This window comes from Battus philenor, unplaced genomic scaffold (genome assembly GCF_028537555.1).
Source record: "Battus philenor isolate CCGP_79_NKW_IND1 unplaced genomic scaffold, ilBatPhil1.0.hap1 SCAF_30, whole genome shotgun sequence".
NCBI classification, from domain to species: Eukaryota; Metazoa; Arthropoda; class Insecta; order Lepidoptera; family Papilionidae; genus Battus; species Battus philenor.
Window position 1 is genome coordinate 3307972 of NW_027181694.1, and position 18747 is coordinate 3326718.

The 18747-nt window shown below is 40.8% G+C and overlaps 1 protein-coding gene across 1 annotated transcript in view; it reads left to right on the forward strand.

The window, feature by feature from the left end:
• LOC137927261 (leucyl-cystinyl aminopeptidase) overlaps positions 1 to 18203 on the forward strand; it is a 51340-nt gene extending 33137 nt beyond the window's left edge. The window contains exons 20-27 of the mRNA XM_068771041.1: positions 868 to 965; positions 1940 to 2078; positions 2664 to 2853; positions 3497 to 3623; positions 12354 to 12499; positions 15081 to 15167; positions 17467 to 17578; positions 18075 to 18203. Coding sequence (XP_068627142.1) covers positions 868 to 965; positions 1940 to 2078; positions 2664 to 2853; positions 3497 to 3623; positions 12354 to 12499; positions 15081 to 15167; positions 17467 to 17578; positions 18075 to 18203 — 1028 coding nt within the window. The remainder of the gene's footprint in view (positions 1 to 867; positions 966 to 1939; positions 2079 to 2663; positions 2854 to 3496; positions 3624 to 12353; positions 12500 to 15080; positions 15168 to 17466; positions 17579 to 18074) is intronic.
• The last annotated feature ends 544 nt before the right edge of the window (positions 18204 to 18747 follow it).

Genomic DNA, 18747 nt, shown 5'->3' on the forward strand with positions numbered 1-18747 from the left:
GTAAGTAAACTTAATTTTTATTTTTTTTTTTAATTTTGTCACTTACGTATTCATCAAGACGCTCAAAGTACTGACTTAAACGAAAACTAAGGTTAGATGTGACAGAGTGGTCGTAGTACTGTAGCTTCTTGTTCGTCGGTTGCTTCTTGATCTTCAGTTGCTTCTTGATATTTTGACCGCACCTCCGCTAGCCCTTATAATGAGCGCGGAGACTCTCAACAGCGCGATGCAGATTTTCGTTGCGTCTACTGTGGCGCCATCTGTCATTTATCTGTTTCACTGCCGCCGCCGCCGCGATGCGATTGACGGTCACGTGGGTAAGAGCTTGGTGTTTGAGTGGCGCGCGATATGCACGCCATAGATGATATACCAAATTTTAAAAAAAAACTTTTAAAAAATTATTAGACGTGTGTCGTGGGTTCGATTCCTGAGATACAATTCTATATAATTGACACTTTGTGCATTATTTATATAGGATCACAGCTCACAAATAAGTATTCAGACGATACACAACAGTGTTCTCTGTCTATCACAATACTGAATACAATCGCCAACCCGCCTACCAAGCACGATGATTATGGTATATCCCCCTATAGACATCTTTAGGAGACTTCTAATGGGCCTCTATATGCTGAAAGGACAATGATTTATGTTACGTGTGCCAACTTGTTATTAGAATAAAAAAAATACTACGAAGTGACATTGTTAAACTTAAAAATCGCCTGTAAGATTTTTAAATTGGGAAGTATTTTGAACCAACAGAAAAATAAACTGAGGTAGTATTTGACCATAATTTTTAAATTTATTAATTTCATCTGTGACTAAAGTGTATTTATGCAATTAATATATAATCAATACACATTGTAGTGGTGATACCAGACCTGGGGAAGCATAAGTGGGTGAGATATAATGTGGGAGCGAGAGGTTTGTACAGGGTCGCACCGCAAGACCACGCAATTGGAGAGGTTGGTATCTAAAATTTTTCATAATTATTTTTTAAAATAATTCATCAGATTTTGTCTGTTTTTTTTATTCCACCAATTGATAAATTTAAAAGAAGCAATTGAAAACCATGTTTTTAAATCTTGGAACAACGTTTTAGAAATATTTCTAGCCTTGTATTTTAGTATTGTTACGTATCAGGATAGGGCTTGAATTACAAAATGTAATTACGCAAACACTGTAACTCCGCGGACACTGCCTAATTCGACATTTGAAAAGATGTGTGACTATCGCTTTGTTATCGAACACGAGATGTCAGACGAAAAACTTTTCGCCTTCTTCAAGGCTGCGTGTTAAATAATTTCTGGACCATTCGACACCTTCCCAGCGAGGTGAAGAAATTTCAAAGCCACCAGAAGCAAGCCTCTATCATAGTTCGCACTTTATTTCTATTTGCAGTAAAATATGCAATAAAGTGAAAGACCTATAGTAGCACCCGCCTAATTTTATTACCTGAAGTACGTAAACCACCTGAACGTTTTTGATTTAGTGCCGTCAGCCCCGACTCACTCGTTCGCGGGATGCGTACTTTTTTCTTGGCGATCTCCTCTTGTCAGATATTTTGGCGATCATCATAGTATTGTTATGAACTGTATGTTATGGTAGCTAATATTTTTTAATTATTTTGTATTACAAGACTTCGCATTTTGTATCACATTCATTCATTTTGAATGGTGATTTTTCAATAGTGAACTTAATACCATATAGTCTATCATTTGTCTATCATTTGTAGTGTGTGATACGACACGAAAATTGTTTTGTTTTATTTTTTTAATATTAACTCTATATCTGAGTCATCACTGTTCGGGGATATGCCAGGAAGCATGTGATGTGCTAGTAAAATTTGTTATAATGTACGATCATAAGTCAATCTGCAACATTTAAGCTGCAATTGATAAATGTAAAGTACAAATATGAAATGAAAAGATTGTTCCAGACAGCAGAGATAGCAGCGAAAAGGGCGGCTGAACTGTACGATAAAGGAGCGCCAGCTGAGAGGGCGTTACTGTTGGACGATGCCTTCATCCTTAGCAGAGCAGGCAGGCTTCCTGCTAGCAGGGCCATGGCAGCGGCCGGTGAGAAAATGTCATTTTTCATAGTCTTCACAGGGTCATTAGTTTCTGATGAAAAAGCTTTAAATAAATTAACATATAGCACATTTGCCACATAGCCAGTGGGTAGACCCAGGTATCGCTGGATCGATCGCGTTGAGGCAGACTTGCGCGAATTGAATGTCAACCAATGGCAGACGATGGCGCAAGATAGAGGAAAGTGGAAGGCTCTCGCTTCGGAGGCCAAGATCCACTTTGGGTCACTGAGCCAGCGGAGTAGTAGTAGTAGTAGTACATTTGCTGGCATTTAATGTATTGTACACTCCATCCAAATCTTTTATGGTTTCAGAAATAATAATAACAATAATAGCTACAGAGAAAGAAAAAGCATTTTGGATATATCTATTACTTATTTCTTACGTATTAAATAAATTAATGTTTAATTTTTTTTCTCTTTACACTTTCTACACCGTTTTCTTGTTTATCTGTGTTCAGGAGGCGTACATAAAAATATGAAGGAATATTTTCAAACTATTTCTCTCATAAGTATAAACTTGGTAAGAATATACTTTTCGACAATTGCCTAATAACGTAATATGTTGCCCATAGCGCGACTGCGCACAGAAAACCACTGGGCGCCATGGCGCGTGGTGCTAACCCACTTGTCCTGGTGGAGGGAACTGCTGCGTCTCTCAGCATCGGCGCCGTATCTGAACAACCTCCTGAGCCAACTACAGCCGGAGGTGGAAATATACACTCAGCAACAGATTGAAGCAGCCGGATTGAGTGAAGATCAGCTGTAAGTAAAAGACCTGGTTTTCACGTAACCTTGACTAATCGTTTGTACATTGAATCAACATCATCATGTCCGATAATTAATAACTTATATTGCTAAATTTTAAATATATATCAAAAAATGTGTTTATGTGCTAAGGTTTACTATACATATAAATGACTTCATAGAATTCAGCAGAACTTAGGAGTGATATGTTTACCTGCAGGCAATTTCAATGATTACTAAATTACGTAACTGTATATTATCTAAAAAAAATACTAGGTTCCGCTAAGTTTCTTTCGCCTGTTCCTCTCAAGTCTGAGATATTTCATCCGAACTGATGGTATACTCAACAAGAGATGTAAGCCGTCGTCCAGGCTATTTTTTTTTAAACGCGGTGTGGATAGCCCACCCACGAGGTGGATCGATTATGCAGTGAAGATCATGTGGTCGTTGGGTGCTGGCAGCGCAAGACTGTTGATTGGTGATGAGACTTGTGATTTTTGGAATATAAGCCTTACAATGGGCGTCTATCGGCTAATATGAAGATGATGATGATATTTTTCTTTCAATACAAATGTTTGTGTTTCAGCTTTTTTACTACGTATAAAAAACACACTTTGTAGATGCCTTGTTCGTATAAACTTTTATCTCCTTATCCTCCCAGTTGGTTGAGTGGAGCTCTCCTGACAGCGGGAGTCGAGTGGGGGAATGAGAACGTGACCAATCAGGCACTGGAGCTGTTCGACGCTTGGTTCGAGCATAACGAAACCATACCAGAGATTTATCAAGAGGTGAGAGATTAGCACAGCATGTAGCGTAGCATTTTTTATAAGCTGCGAATTATTTTACAAGCTATTCGTCGTGTTATTGTCACAACTATTCGAAATCCAACATCCTCAAACCATCGTCGTTGAAATCGAGGTCGACACGTATATCACAAGGTTCGCTAATCCCTCAGCATTTGAAATAGGAACTCACTAGAGTTCCTATTTCAAATGCTGAGAGTGTCTTCCGAAGTGAGTAAAGTTAGTCAGGTAATAGCTAGCCAAGTTGAGGTTCGGCCATCTCGGGTGCCATTTGGTCGTAATACTGATCCGGTATAATAGTAGAGCGATAACCCAGACCAAGTTCCCCTCGCGGGGTCCGTTGAATCTAGTTATTCCACGAAGCGTATGCCCAAGCGAGCTAAGCGAGCTCTGCGATCCCAAAAATAGCCTCTCAAATCCGTGAATTCTGCAAAAGAAACCCAAGCAATAGTATAAACTAGGTTAAAAAAGAATTGTCGTCGGATCGTCCGGATACTCAAAAGCATGTCTCGGCCTCTGAACATCGTGACGTAGGAATATCTACGAAATTATTGTTTTGTCACAGGCAGCAATTACAATTGACTTAAATGAAAAACGGCAAAGCATATATACAGGATGATTGGTTATAAATGTATAAGCTTTAAAAGGGTAAATGTGTAGCTCAATTTCTTTCAATTAATAAATGTGTTTTCTGCATTCTATCTAAAAATCAATTACTTAAACAATAAATAACTTAATGGTGTTATACCAAGGAGTATTGTTTTAACTGGAAAAAAAAAACCTTTTTTCACGAGATTTAAATTTAGAAGTGGCCAGCCAGTGTAGGGGCGGTGGTTTACAAACGCGAGTGCCCTACGGGCGCGTTTTTTTAACATTTTTTTTTCATCTCGAAATATACGTAATTTAACTAGTAAAACGTTTAGAAGCGGCCAGCCAGTGCAGGGGCAGCGGTTAACAAACGCGAGCGCCCTGTAGGCACGTTTTTTTTAACATTTTGTTTCATCTCGAAATATACATAATTTCACTAGTAGAACGTTTAGAAGCGGCCAGCCAGTGCAGGGGCAGCGGTTAACAAACGCGAGCGCCCTGTAGGCACGTTTTTTTTAACATTTTGTTTCATCTCGAAATATACGTAATTTCACTAGTAGAACGTTTAGAAGCGGCCAGCCAGTGCAGGGGCAGCGGTTAACAAACGCGAGCGCCCTGTAGGCACGTTTTTTTTAACATTTTGTTTCATCTCGAAATATACATAATTTCACTAGTAGAACGTTTAGAAGCGGCCAGCCAGTGCAGGGGCAGCGGTTAACAAACGCGAGCGCCCTGTAGGCACGTTTTTTTTAACATTTTGTTTAATCTCGAAATATACATAATTTCACTAGTAGAACGTTTAGAAGCGGCCAGCCAGTGCAGGGGCAGCGGTTAACAAACGCGAGCGCCCTGTAGGCACGTTTTTTTTAACATTTTGTTTCATCTCGAAATATACGTAATTTCACTAGTAGAACATTTAGAAGCGGCCAGCCAGTGCAGGGGCAGCGGTTAACAAACGCGAGCGCCCTGTAGGCACGTTTTTTTTAACATTTTGTTTCATCTCGAAATATAAGTAATTTCACTAGTAGAACGTTTAGAAGCGGCCAGCCAGTGCAGGGGCAGCGGTTAACAAACGCGAGCGCCCTGTAGGCACGTTTTTTTTAACATTTTGTCTCATCTCGAAATATAAGTAATTTCACTAGTAGAACGTTTAGAAGCGGCCAGCCAGTGCAGGGGCAGCGGTTAACAAACGCGAGCGCCCTGTAGGCACGTTTTTTTTAACATTTTGTTTCATCTCGAAATATACGTAATTTCACTAGTAGAACATTTAGAAGCGGCCAGCCAGTGCAGGGGCAGCGGTTAACAAACGCGAGCGCCCTGTAGGCACGTTTTTTTTTAACATTTTGTTTCATCTCGAAATATAAGTAATTTCACTAGTAGAACGTTTAGAAGCGGCCAGCCAGTGCAGGGGCAGCGGTTAACAAACGCGAGCGCCCTGTAGGCACGTTTTTTTTAACATTTTGTCTCATCTCGAAATATAAGTAATTTCACTAGTAGAACGTTTAGAAGCGGCCAGCCAGTGCAGGGGCAGCGGTTAACAAACGCGAGCGCCCTGTAGGCACGTTTTTTTTAACATTTTGTTTCATCTCGAAATATACGTAATTTCACTAGTAGAACATTTAGAAGCGGCCAGCCAGTGCAGGGGCAGCGGTTAACAAACGCGAGCGCCCTGTAGGCACGTTTTTTTTAACATTTTGTTTCATCTCGAAATATAAGTAATTTCACTAGTAGAACGTTTAGAAGCGGCCAGCCAGTGCAGGGGCAGCGGTTAACAAACGCGAGCGCCCTGTAGGCACGTTTTTTTTAACATTTTGTCTCATCTCGAAATATACGTAATTTCACTAGTAGAACGTTTAGAAGCGGCCAGCCAGTGCAAGGGCGGCGGTTAACAAACGCGAGTGCCCTACGGGCGCGTTTTTTTAACGTTTTGTTTCATCTCGAAATATACGTAATGTCACTAGTAGAACGTTTAGAAGCGGCCAGCCAGTGCAAGGGCGGCCGTTAACAAACGCGAGTGCCCTACGGGCGCGTTTTTTTAACGTTTTGTTTCATCTCGAAATATACGTAATGTCACTAGTAGAGCGTTAAGAAGCGGCCAGCCAGTGCAAGGGCGGCAGTTATCAAACGCGAGTGCTCTACGGGCGCGTTTTTTTAACATTTTGTTTCATCTCGAAATATACATAATTTCACTAGTAGAACGTTTAGAAGCGGCCAGCCAGTGCAGGGGCAGCGGTTAACAAACGCGAGTGCCCTACGGGCGCGTTTTTTTAACATTTTGTTTCATCTCGAAATATACATAATTTCACTAGTAGAACGTTTAGAAGCGGCCAGCCAGTGCAGGGGCGGCAGTTATCAAAAGCGAGCGCACTGTAGGTGCGTTTTTTTCAACAATTCGTTTCAACTAGAAATATACGTAATTTCACTAGTAGAGCGTTTAGAAGCGGCTAGCCAGTGCAGGGGCGGCGGTTAACAAACGCGAGTGCCCTACGGGCGCGTTTTTTTAACATTTTGTTTCATCTCGAAATATACATAATTTCACTAGTAGAGCGTTAAGAAGCGGCCAGCCAGTGCAGGGGCAGCGGTTAACAAACGCGAGTGCCCTACGGGCGCGTTTTTTTAACATTTTGTTTCATCTCGAAATATACATAATTTCACTAGTAGAGCGTTAAGAAGCGGCCAGCCAGTGCAGGGGCAGCGGTTAACAAACGCGAGTGCCCTACGGGCGCGTTTTTTTAACGTTTTGTTTCATCTCGAAATATACGTAATGTCACTAGTAGAACGTTTAGAAGCGGCCAGCCAGTGCAAGGGCGGCGGTTAACAAACGCGAGTGCCCTACGGGCGCGTTTTTTTAACGTTTTGTTTCATCTCGAAATATACGTAATGTCACTAGTAGAGCGTTAAGAAGCGGCCAGCCAGTGCAAGGGCGGCAGTTATCAAACGCGAGTGCTCTACGGGCGCGTTTTTTTAACATTTTGTTTCATCTCGAAATATACATAATTTCACTAGTAGAACGTTTAGAAGCGGCCAGCCAGTGCAGGGGCGGCAGTTATCAAAAGCGAGCGCACTGTAGGTGCGTTTTTTTCAACAATTCGTTTCAACTAGAAATATACGTAATTTCACTAGTAGAGCGTTTAGAAGCGGCTAGCCAGTGCAGGGGCGGCGGTTAACAAACGCGAGTGCCCTACGGGAGCGTTTTTTTAACATTTTGTTTCATCTCGAAATATACATAATTTCACTAGTAGAGCGTTAAGAAGCGGCCAGCCAGTGCAGGGGCAGCGGTTAACAAATGCGAGTGCCCTACGGGCGCGTTTTTTTAACGTTTTGTTTCATCTCGAAATATACGTAATGTCACTAGTAGAGCGTTAAGAAGCGGCCAGCCAGTGCAGGGGCAGCGGTTAACAAACGCAAGTGCCCTACGGGCGCGTTTTTTAACATTTTGTTTCATCTCGAAATAAACGTTATTTCACTAGTAGAACGTTAAGAAGCGGCCAGCCAGTGCAAGGGCGGCAGTTATCAAACGCGAGTGCTCTACGGGCGCGTTTTTTTAACATTTTGTTTCATCTCGAAATATACATAATTTCACTAGTAGAACGTTTAGAAGCGGCTAGCCAGTGCAGGGGCGGCGGTTAACAAACGCGAGTGCCCTACGGGCGCGTTTTTTTAACATTTTGTTTCATCTCGAAATATACATAATTTCACTAGTAGAGCGTTAAGAAGCGGCCAGCCAGTGCAGGGGCAGCGGTTAACAAACGCGAGTGCCCTACGGGCGCGTTTTTTTAACGTTTTGTTTCATCTCGAAATATACGTAATGTCACTAGTAGAGCGTTAAGAAGCGGCCAGCCAGTGCAGGGGCAGCGGTTAACAAACGCAAGTGCCCTACGGGCGCGTTTTTTAACATTTTGTTTCATCTCGAAATAAACGTTATTTCACTAGTAGAACGTTTAGAAGCGGCCAGCCAGTGCAGGGGCGGCAGTTATCAAAAGCGAGCGCACTGTAGGTGCGTTTTTTTCAACAATTCGTTTCAACTAGAAATATACGTAATTTCACTAGTAGAGCGTTTAGAAGCGGCTAGCCAGTGCAGGGGCGGCGGTTAACAAACGCGAGTGCCCTACGGGCGCGTTTTTTTAACATTTTGTTTCATCTCGAAATATACATAATTTCACTAGTAGAGCGTTAAGAAGCGGCCAGCCAGTGCAGGGGCAGCGGTTAACAAACGCGAGTGCCCTACGGGCGCGTTTTTTTAACGTTTTGTTTCATCTCGAAATATACGTAATGTCACTAGTAGAGCGTTAAGAAGCGGCCAGCCAGTGCAGGGGCAGCGGTTAACAAACGCAAGTGCCCTACGGGCGCGTTTTTTAACATTTTGTTTCATCTCGAAATAAACGTTATTTCACTAGTAGAACGTTAAGAAGCGGCCAGCCAGTGCAAGGGCGGCAGTTATCAAACGCGAGTGCTCTACGGGCGCGTTTTTTTAACATTTTGTTTCATCTCGAAATATACATAATTTCACTAGTAGAACGTTTAGAAGCGGCTAGCCAGTGCAGGGGCGGCGGTTAACAAACGCGAGTGCCCTACGGGCGCGTTTTTTTAACATTTTGTTTCATCTCGAAATATACATAATTTCACTAGTAGAGCGTTAAGAAGCGGCCAGCCAGTGCAGGGGCAGCGGTTAACAAACGCGAGTGCCCTACGGGCGCGTTTTTTTAACGTTTTGTTTCATCTCGAAATATACGTAATGTCACTAGTAGAGCGTTAAGAAGCGGCCAGCCAGTGCAGGGGCAGCGGTTAACAAACGCAAGTGCCCTACGGGCGCGTTTTTTAACATTTTGTTTCATCTCGAAATATACGTAATGTCACTAGTAGAGCGTTAAGAAGCGGCCAGCCAGTGCAGGGGCAGCGGTTAACAAACGCGAGCGCCCTGTAGGCACGTTTTTTTTAACATTTTGTTTCATCTCGAAATATAAGTAATTTCACTAGTAGAACGTTTAGAAGCGGCCAGCCAGTGCAGGGGCAGCGGTTAACAAACGCGAGCGCCCTGTAGGCACGTTTTTTTTAACATTTTGTCTCATCTCGAAATATACGTAATTTCACTAGTAGAACGTTTAGAAGCGGCCAGCCAGTGCAAGGGCGGCGGTTAACAAACGCGAGTGCCCTACGGGCGCGTTTTTTTAACGTTTTGTTTCATCTCGAAATATACGTAATGTCACTAGTAGAACGTTTAGAAGCGGCCAGCCAGTGCAAGGGCGGCGGTTAACAAACGCGAGTGCCCTACGGGCGCGTTTTTTTAACGTTTTGTTTCATCTCGAAATATACGTAATGTCACTAGTAGAGCGTTAAGAAGCGGCCAGCCAGTGCAAGGGCGGCAGTTATCAAACGCGAGTGCTCTACGGGCGCGTTTTTTTAACATTTTGTTTCATCTCGAAATATACATAATTTCACTAGTAGAACGTTTAGAAGCGGCCAGCCAGTGCAGGGGCAGCGGTTAACAAACGCGAGTGCCCTACGGGCGCGTTTTTTTAACATTTTGTTTCATCTCGAAATATACATAATTTCACTAGTAGAACGTTTAGAAGCGGCCAGCCAGTGCAGGGGCGGCAGTTATCAAAAGCGAGCGCACTGTAGGTGCGTTTTTTTCAACAATTCGTTTCAACTAGAAATATACGTAATTTCACTAGTAGAGCGTTTAGAAGCGGCTAGCCAGTGCAGGGGCGGCGGTTAACAAACGCGAGTGCCCTACGGGCGCGTTTTTTTAACATTTTGTTTCATCTCGAAATATACATAATTTCACTAGTAGAGCGTTAAGAAGCGGCCAGCCAGTGCAGGGGCAGCGGTTAACAAACGCGAGTGCCCTACGGGCGCGTTTTTTTAACATTTTGTTTCATCTCGAAATATACATAATTTCACTAGTAGAGCGTTAAGAAGCGGCCAGCCAGTGCAGGGGCAGCGGTTAACAAACGCGAGTGCCCTACGGGCGCGTTTTTTTAACGTTTTGTTTCATCTCGAAATATACGTAATGTCACTAGTAGAACGTTTAGAAGCGGCCAGCCAGTGCAAGGGCGGCGGTTAACAAACGCGAGTGCCCTACGGGCGCGTTTTTTTAACGTTTTGTTTCATCTCGAAATATACGTAATGTCACTAGTAGAGCGTTAAGAAGCGGCCAGCCAGTGCAAGGGCGGCAGTTATCAAACGCGAGTGCTCTACGGGCGCGTTTTTTTAACATTTTGTTTCATCTCGAAATATACATAATTTCACTAGTAGAACGTTTAGAAGCGGCCAGCCAGTGCAGGGGCGGCAGTTATCAAAAGCGAGCGCACTGTAGGTGCGTTTTTTTCAACAATTCGTTTCAACTAGAAATATACGTAATTTCACTAGTAGAGCGTTTAGAAGCGGCTAGCCAGTGCAGGGGCGGCGGTTAACAAACGCGAGTGCCCTACGGGCGCGTTTTTTTAACATTTTGTTTCATCTCGAAATATACATAATTTCACTAGTGGAGCGTTAAGAAGCGGCCAGCCAGTGCAGGGGCAGCGGTTAACAAACGCGAGTGCCCTACGGGCGCGTTTTTTTAACGTTTTGTTTCATCTCGAAATATACGTAATGTCACTAGTAGAGCGTTAAGAAGCGGCCAGCCAGTGCAGGGGCAGCGGTTAACAAACGCAAGTGCCCTACGGGCGCGTTTTTTAACATTTTGTTTCATCTCGAAATAAACGTTATTTCACTAGTAGAACGTTAAGAAGCGGCCAGCCAGTGCAAGGGCGGCAGTTATCAAACGCGAGTGCTCTACGGGCGCGTTTTTTTAACATTTTGTTTCATCTCGAAATATACATAATTTCACTAGTAGAACGTTTAGAAGCGGCTAGCCAGTGCAGGGGCGGCGGTTAACAAACGCGAGTGCCCTACGGGCGCGTTTTTTTAACATTTTGTTTCATCTCGAAATATACATAATTTCACTAGTAGAGCGTTAAGAAGCGGCCAGCCAGTGCAGGGGCAGCGGTTAACAAACGCGAGTGCCCTACGGGCGCGTTTTTTTAACGTTTTGTTTCATCTCGAAATATACGTAATGTCACTAGTAGAGCGTTAAGAAGCGGCCAGCCAGTGCAGGGGCAGCGGTTAACAAACGCAAGTGCCCTACGGGCGCGTTTTTTAACATTTTGTTTCATCTCGAAATAAACGTTATTTCACTAGTAGAACGTTTAGAAGCGGCCAGCCAGTGCAGGGGCGGCAGTTATCAAAAGCGAGCGCACTGTAGGTGCGTTTTTTTCAACAATTCGTTTCAACTAGAAATATACGTAATTTCACTAGTAGAGCGTTAAGAAGCGGCCAGCCAGTGCAGGGGCAGCGGTTAACAAACGCGAGTGCCCTACGGGCGCGTTTTTTAACATTTTGTTTCATCTCGAAATAAACGTTATTTCACTAGTAGAACGTTTAGAAGCGGCCAGCCAGTGCAGGGGCGGCAGTTATCAAAAGCGAGCGCACTGTAGGTGCGTTTTTTTCAACAATTCGTTTCAACTAGAAATATACGTAATTTCACTAGTAGAGCGTTAAGAAGCGGCCAGCCAGTGCAGGGGCGGCGGTTAACAAACGCGAGTGCCCTACGGGCGCGTTTTTTTAACATTTTGTTTCATCTCGAAATATACGTAATGTCACTAGTAGAGCGTTAAGAAGCGGCTAGCCAGTGCAGGGGCAGCGGTTAACAAACGCAAGTGCCCTACGGGCGCGTTTTTTAACATTTTGTTTCATGTCGAAATATACGTAATTTCACTAGTTGAACGTTTAGAAGTGGCCAGCCAGTGCAGGAGCGGCGGTTAACAAACGCAAGTGCCCTACGGGCGCGTTTTTTTCAACAATTAGTTTCATCTTGAGATAACCTTCACTTCAAACATGTTTCCAAAATGCGTATTACTTCATATTAAAATTATTTATCGTTTACTATCTGTGTCTGCAGACTTTGTACTGCCTGAAGTTATTGGCCAGTCGCATTGAAAATGAAATAACATATTTTAGAGTGATCACTTTATATAGGTTGGAAATAGGTGTAATAGCTTTGGCTGTTGAATGAGTTATATAAAGCTTACATAAATATAATTAATCACAACGTATACTGTAGGTGTAAATGTGGTGTTGGTACAGGCCGCGCTGGTGGCAGGGGTCCGAGGTCGAGGGTCCCGTGCATGGCACCGCGTGTGGCGCGAGCTGATGCGTGCGCCACATTTAGCTCGTGCACCAGCTCTACTCCCGGCCCTTGCAGCACCAAGGGAAGACTGGCTGTTTTACAGGTAACTGCAAACTCATCGTCAATGGTCTTGGTTTGATAAAAAACGATGATGTTGCATTATAAACATATATTTTATTTGTAGCAAACTGAAAGACTTCATTCAGACAAAAGCTTGTCACCAATATATATACCTATATACATATATACATATATACATACATATATATATATATACTAGCTGACCCGGCCACGCGTTGCTGTGAAAATTTAAAAAGTGGAAATAATTGAATTATACGGTATTTCGTTCACTACAAAATAAATTTAATTAATTTTATAGCGTCAACAACACGTGGTAATTATGCTGTTAAAATGTAGCTTATATGACACGTTCGTAGATTTACCATAGCAGCGCCATCTATTGATTACTTACTTAACCCAGTCGAAAGGTATCGACATCTGTTAGGATCATTTGGAGTTAACAGATAATTGTGACTGTCGAATAATAACAGACAATAATTAGCAATAAATTAAAATTGCGACTATAATTTGAGATTTAAACTATCCTATCTCTCAAGTTAGATCGAACTGCACATGGTGTGTGAATTTTATTATAATCGGTTAAGTGGTTTAGAAGTCCATTGAGTTAAACATTGTGACACGAGATTTATATATATTAAGATATACCTGCAGAATTATTTTTTCTATCACGCACACTGCAATGTTTTTACACGATATTCTTTTAATCACTTATTTAAATATAATTGTTTATAAAACTTTGCGCGTTTATTAAATCGTTACAAACTCGGCGCCATTAGCAGTTCACACTCCGCAAACACACACACACATACATATATATATATATATCAGATAAACGCATGTATATATATATATACTACTAGCTATCACCCGAGCACGTATTCGTTCTTTTTTAAAGGCGAGGTAAATGAGAGGCAGTATTGATTGAAGGTGGTATATTTATATGTATACAAAAAGTGTTAACAATTTACAATTTTGACCCCGACACGATGGTAGCGGCGCCACATCATAGATGGTGTCTGAATTCAAATCATCGTTCAATTTTAATTGGAACGTGTAAGAATAATTTAACACAGAAGTATTGTGACCTTAGTGACCTATAATACGAAACGTTTACGCCATACACTCCCATAGATACTCACTGCAAGGCATACGCCTACCCCAAAGATGTTAGGGGGGAAATAGAATAATCGCAACACTTGAAGATCGCAGAGTGGTATTATGGCACGCAGCGGACACTGCTGCCCGTTCTCTGGAAACTTATTTTTAAGCAGTGGTAATCCTATATAATTAACCCTTTCAACTCCAATGTCGAGTGTCACTCGACACTGATTTTGTTCCACAAGCTCCACTGTCGAGTGATACTCGACATGGTGTAATACTTCTTTTTGCGGAAAATTTTAAAACAGGAAAGATTTTTGTTACTAAAATGTTACTAGTGACGGAACGCAAAATCATGCGGAAGATCTTGGGACCAGCGAGAAATCAAGACGGATCTTGGAGGCTCCGAAAGAATGCCGAAATTGAGACTATAGTAGCACAGCCAAATATCATTGGCGAATATAAAGCTCAACGAATCCGCTGGCTTGGTCACTTGGAGCGAATGGGATCGGATCGGAGCGTGAAGGTAGCGTACCTAGAAAAACCGAGGGGTCGAAGACCAGTAGGTAGACCCAGGTATCGCTGGATCGATCGCGTTGAGGCAGACTTGCGCGAATTGAATGTCAGCCAATGGCAGACGATGGCGCAAGATAGAGGAAAGTGGAAGTCTCTCGCTTCGGAGGCCATGACCCACTTTGGGTTACTGAGCTAGCGGAGTAGTAGTAATACTAAAATGTTTGAATCACGAATGAATGAAACATATTCTAGAATCGCAAGATACTATAATTCAATTCAATTTTATCGATGCTACATAACAGCCTTGGAGTGGAAAGGGTTAATGCATAAAATGTAAAACTATATCCCGAGAATTGAACACGCAACCTACAATCGCTGAATCCTCTACTCCTGGGCTACCACTGCTATATATACTGCTATATATATAATGCGACTGGAGTATAAGTTCTGACTATACAAGGTCTGCCAGGATTAGAGATGGGTAGCTCGCAAGCTAAAGACAAGAAAAATATATCTTTGCAAAAGATATAATCACTGTTCAGCGCGCGCGTGTTTCAGTTGTATCTCTATATCTTTATACTTATGAGTTGCGGCTCGTTCAGAGTTAGAGAGAAAGAGATAGGCTTATATAGAAATTTACACGTAAAAGAGAGACACGGATAGCTATTGCATGTTTGTATTAAAAATGTAAACTACGGATTTTCGGAACGACAACATCACACGCGCGCTTTTAGCTTTTTGTGCTTTATGACAAAGACATAAAATGCTTAATAGGAACGTTTCACACGTTTTATTCCGCCTTACTAAGTTCTAATTCTAAGCTAAAAGATCCGAAGATATAAAAGGAGCCGCACTGAGCTAAATGAGTTAAAGATGTAAAAGAGAGATACATATCCCAAGGTCGAAAACATATAAGTCACTCTTTTCTCATCATCTAGTCGGGATATATTAATAAATAAAAAGAATTTATAACATAGTATTGGTTCCAGGTTTGCCTTCACAGTCCTGTCCAGTGAAGCTCAACGGGGCCGGGAGTGGAAGACCTGGGTCACCGCGTTGTGTGAGGGCGCGTGCAAGTACGTGCAAATGCGTTGTTTGATATTTTTATTTTTTTGTGACAGGGAAATATAATACTATAAAAATAATATATCATTGCCCAACTTCTTGCTCGAAATCCCTAGTAACTCCTTCAGGAACTGGTCAGACATTGCCACGTGCCGCGCAACTTCAATATTAGTTTCTGTAATTACTCTCACTTGGGTCATCACATGTTGAAACCAGTTATAAGTCATCATCATCATATTTGTCGTTAGACGTCCGCAATACAGTGGCGTAGTGGTGGCGAGCGGGGCGGCCGCACCAGGCACCAAAAGCAGAGGGGGCACCAAAGTTGAAAATAATTTTTTTTTGAATGATGAATAATGAAATGTTAAAAGAAAAATGAAAACCATAATTTAAAGTTAATAACATAAAAAAATCGAATTTTACTATTTTTCTGCTGAAAAAGTTGTTAAATAATATGAACATAAAAAAAGTAAACGGATACAAAAATATAATATACACAGTGTTTAAGCCTTTCATTCGCAAAACACATAAAGTGTTTTTTAAAAGGGGCCCTAAATGACAAAATAATAAATTATTACATTTTTGCAAGATCGTTTAATGATAAATAGATTAAATAATCTTGAAATAATGTCAATAGAACATGATTTAGTCGACACTATTGATTTTGAAAATGTGATTAATGACTTTGCAGGCCAAAAAGCGAGGAATGTTCGTTTTTAAATTTTCCCAATAAATTTTATTAAGATTTAATGTTATTTTATATATATTTATTATTATTTTGAATCAAAGAAAAATATATTACCTACATTCTGTCCTGAATTTTGAAATTATTTAGAATCTTTAGGGGGGTGGGGGGGCACCAAGCCCCAATCTGCCCCAGGCCCCAAATACCATAGCTACGCCACTGCCGCAATACGTAGTCCGCAATACGCAGCAATACATTGACCTACCCCCAAAGATTGCCACTACGTCCGGTCTTACGTTGATCGCGACCAAAGATTTTCCACGGCCTCCTAGTAGGCACCTCCTTTAGTTTTTCAGCTCGAGATCGCCACTCGACCACTTTTCGACCCCAACGGCCGTCAGTTGAACGAGCAATGTATCCCGACAACTGCCACTATTGACCGGCAATTCTTCGAAGTAAGTCGACCATGCTTCTGAGCAGGATCGCGTTATTTCTCGAAGCTCAAACCATATCCTTCTCCCTTGCTCTCTCGGTGACCTTGAGCCTTTATGAGAAGTTCCATTATAAGCAGCTACGTCTCAGATTCGTACATCATCACCATCAACACATACTGGTCAAACACACAAAATGAAGCATCATCACCAAAAACTAGTCGAATTCTACTGGTGACTTTAACCACACTGAATATCGTCAAAAATCGTACAACGATAATTACCACGCTGAAAACTGAAACGTAATATCTTCAATGTGTAAAAATAATTAACCGAATAATGTAACGTAAAAATATTGATGTTCTATTTTCGAATTATATATCTTTTTAATGTTGTTTTTAAACAGGCCATCTTTAAACATTTTGCGGGTCAACAATGTACATTCTACTTCTATACTTTTATATTTAAACTTGAACCGTTTGACCAAAACGTCCTTATATAGGTGGTAACTCGGTAATAAGATTATTACTCATTTCTTACGACACTATGGTATTTTACAATGTTTAATTATTGCATAAACAATACTAAAATCGAATAAAAATGTGTTTAATTAATATCTGTATGAATATTATAGTTCATTACATCCATTAGGAGTTGTTTCAAAACGTAGTAAATCAAAAATACAATAATTTTCACGAAAAAATGCATATTAGCTCCTAATTAATACATATTAGCACCATTTCAATATAGATCTTTCAATTTTTCTATATTTAAATCAAAAATAATTCATAAGGAAACTCCGACATCGATATTAACAGAGGTTTAATAAAATTTAGTCGGAATACTGGTTCAGTCGGAATCTAGATTTCTTTGCTACAACATGGTGGCGAAACACATATATGAACAACGACTTTGTTTACATGGAATCCAATACACACATTATCTTTGTGTATAATTGAAGAAGAATTCAATAAAATCATCTAAAACATCAAAATTGTCTATGATTGAAGGATAATTCGACACAAACATCGACGTAAATTATTACAAATAAAACCTATATGAACATCTATGGTCATCTATAGTTAAAAAGGAATCGGTAAAAAAGTTAAAAATTGTCTTTCAATAATCGGGTAACAATATAGACTTTATTTATTATTAAAGAGCTGAGTTAGTAATTTAGTTCGATGGCACTAGATGGCGTGGAGCGGCGAGCGTGTGGCGGGTGCTCCCTAGGGCTGCGGCGCCGCCGCCGGGCGCTCTGCTGGCGGCTGCCCGTTGTCTCCACGAGCCCGCAGACTACTGGCGGGTATGATCTTTATTATGCTATTGTTACAGACAGTTTTTGTTATAGATCTTGAAAAATAAATTTTACTTTAAATATTATATTCGATATATTAAAATCTACACATTATTAATTGAATGAATGAAATGCAATAAGAACTATTTATAAGTATTGGTTAAATACGGGTCTTTTATTTCTTTATAAAAACTTGGGATACTTTTGTCAACTGGAAATCATTGAGAACTAAATGTTTCTAAACAGCAATCTCACAGTTATTTTGGGCGAGAGACGCCCTTTCTAAAATTAACTCACCTTAGACTTCCATAGCCAAATTTTAAAAATTCTTTCTCTTGTTTTTTCTTTGGACTTGATCGTGATTACATTCGTGTAAAATAGTGTTTTTTTGTCAAATACTTAACGTAAGATTATGGTTGCATGAAAAATAATATGATAGTTCAAGAATATATTAAGACGACCACCAGACAGCTCAAGAATTTCACCAGATACAACTTTATTCCAGCTAAAGGAGCTGTATGGAGAGCAACGTGGTGCGGCCGCTGCTTTGGATGTGGTGGCACAGAACGCGGCGTGGGTGCCTCGAGCTGACGTAGACCTTCTGCGGTACTTCAGAACGGTTGGCGGACGATAGAACCTTCCTCTGGACTCAGCGCTCCAACGACTCGGTGACGGAGTATAATCGTATTATTAGAATTAGTAAAAACTTTATATATTCGTGCCATCTTATTTAGCGATGACGGTTTTAACCGCCAAGACTTACCGTCACAAATGTAAGTCGTCAGAGGTGGGGTGATGACGAGTCTAGCTCCGATGACGTCGAAGTAAAAGAAAACTTAAATACAACTTGACAGAAATATTTGAATTGACAGACACCATTGATTTAAGATTATTTTTAAGTTATGTTCGCTTATGCCCAAAGATTACTCCATATACATGACATTTCTGACTCTTCAAATTATGATAATAATATCAAATAATCGATTCTAATACTAATCGATTATTTAATACTTATAGTCGACTTTAAATAAATAGAAATCGATTTATGTTAAGAAGAAAAAATCGATTGTAATTTTTTTCTTCTACATCTCACATTTTGAACTCGAATATCCCAAAGCTATTAGAAACAATGCATTTGTAAAATTTACAAATTGTAAGTCAAAAACATTTTCCTTTCG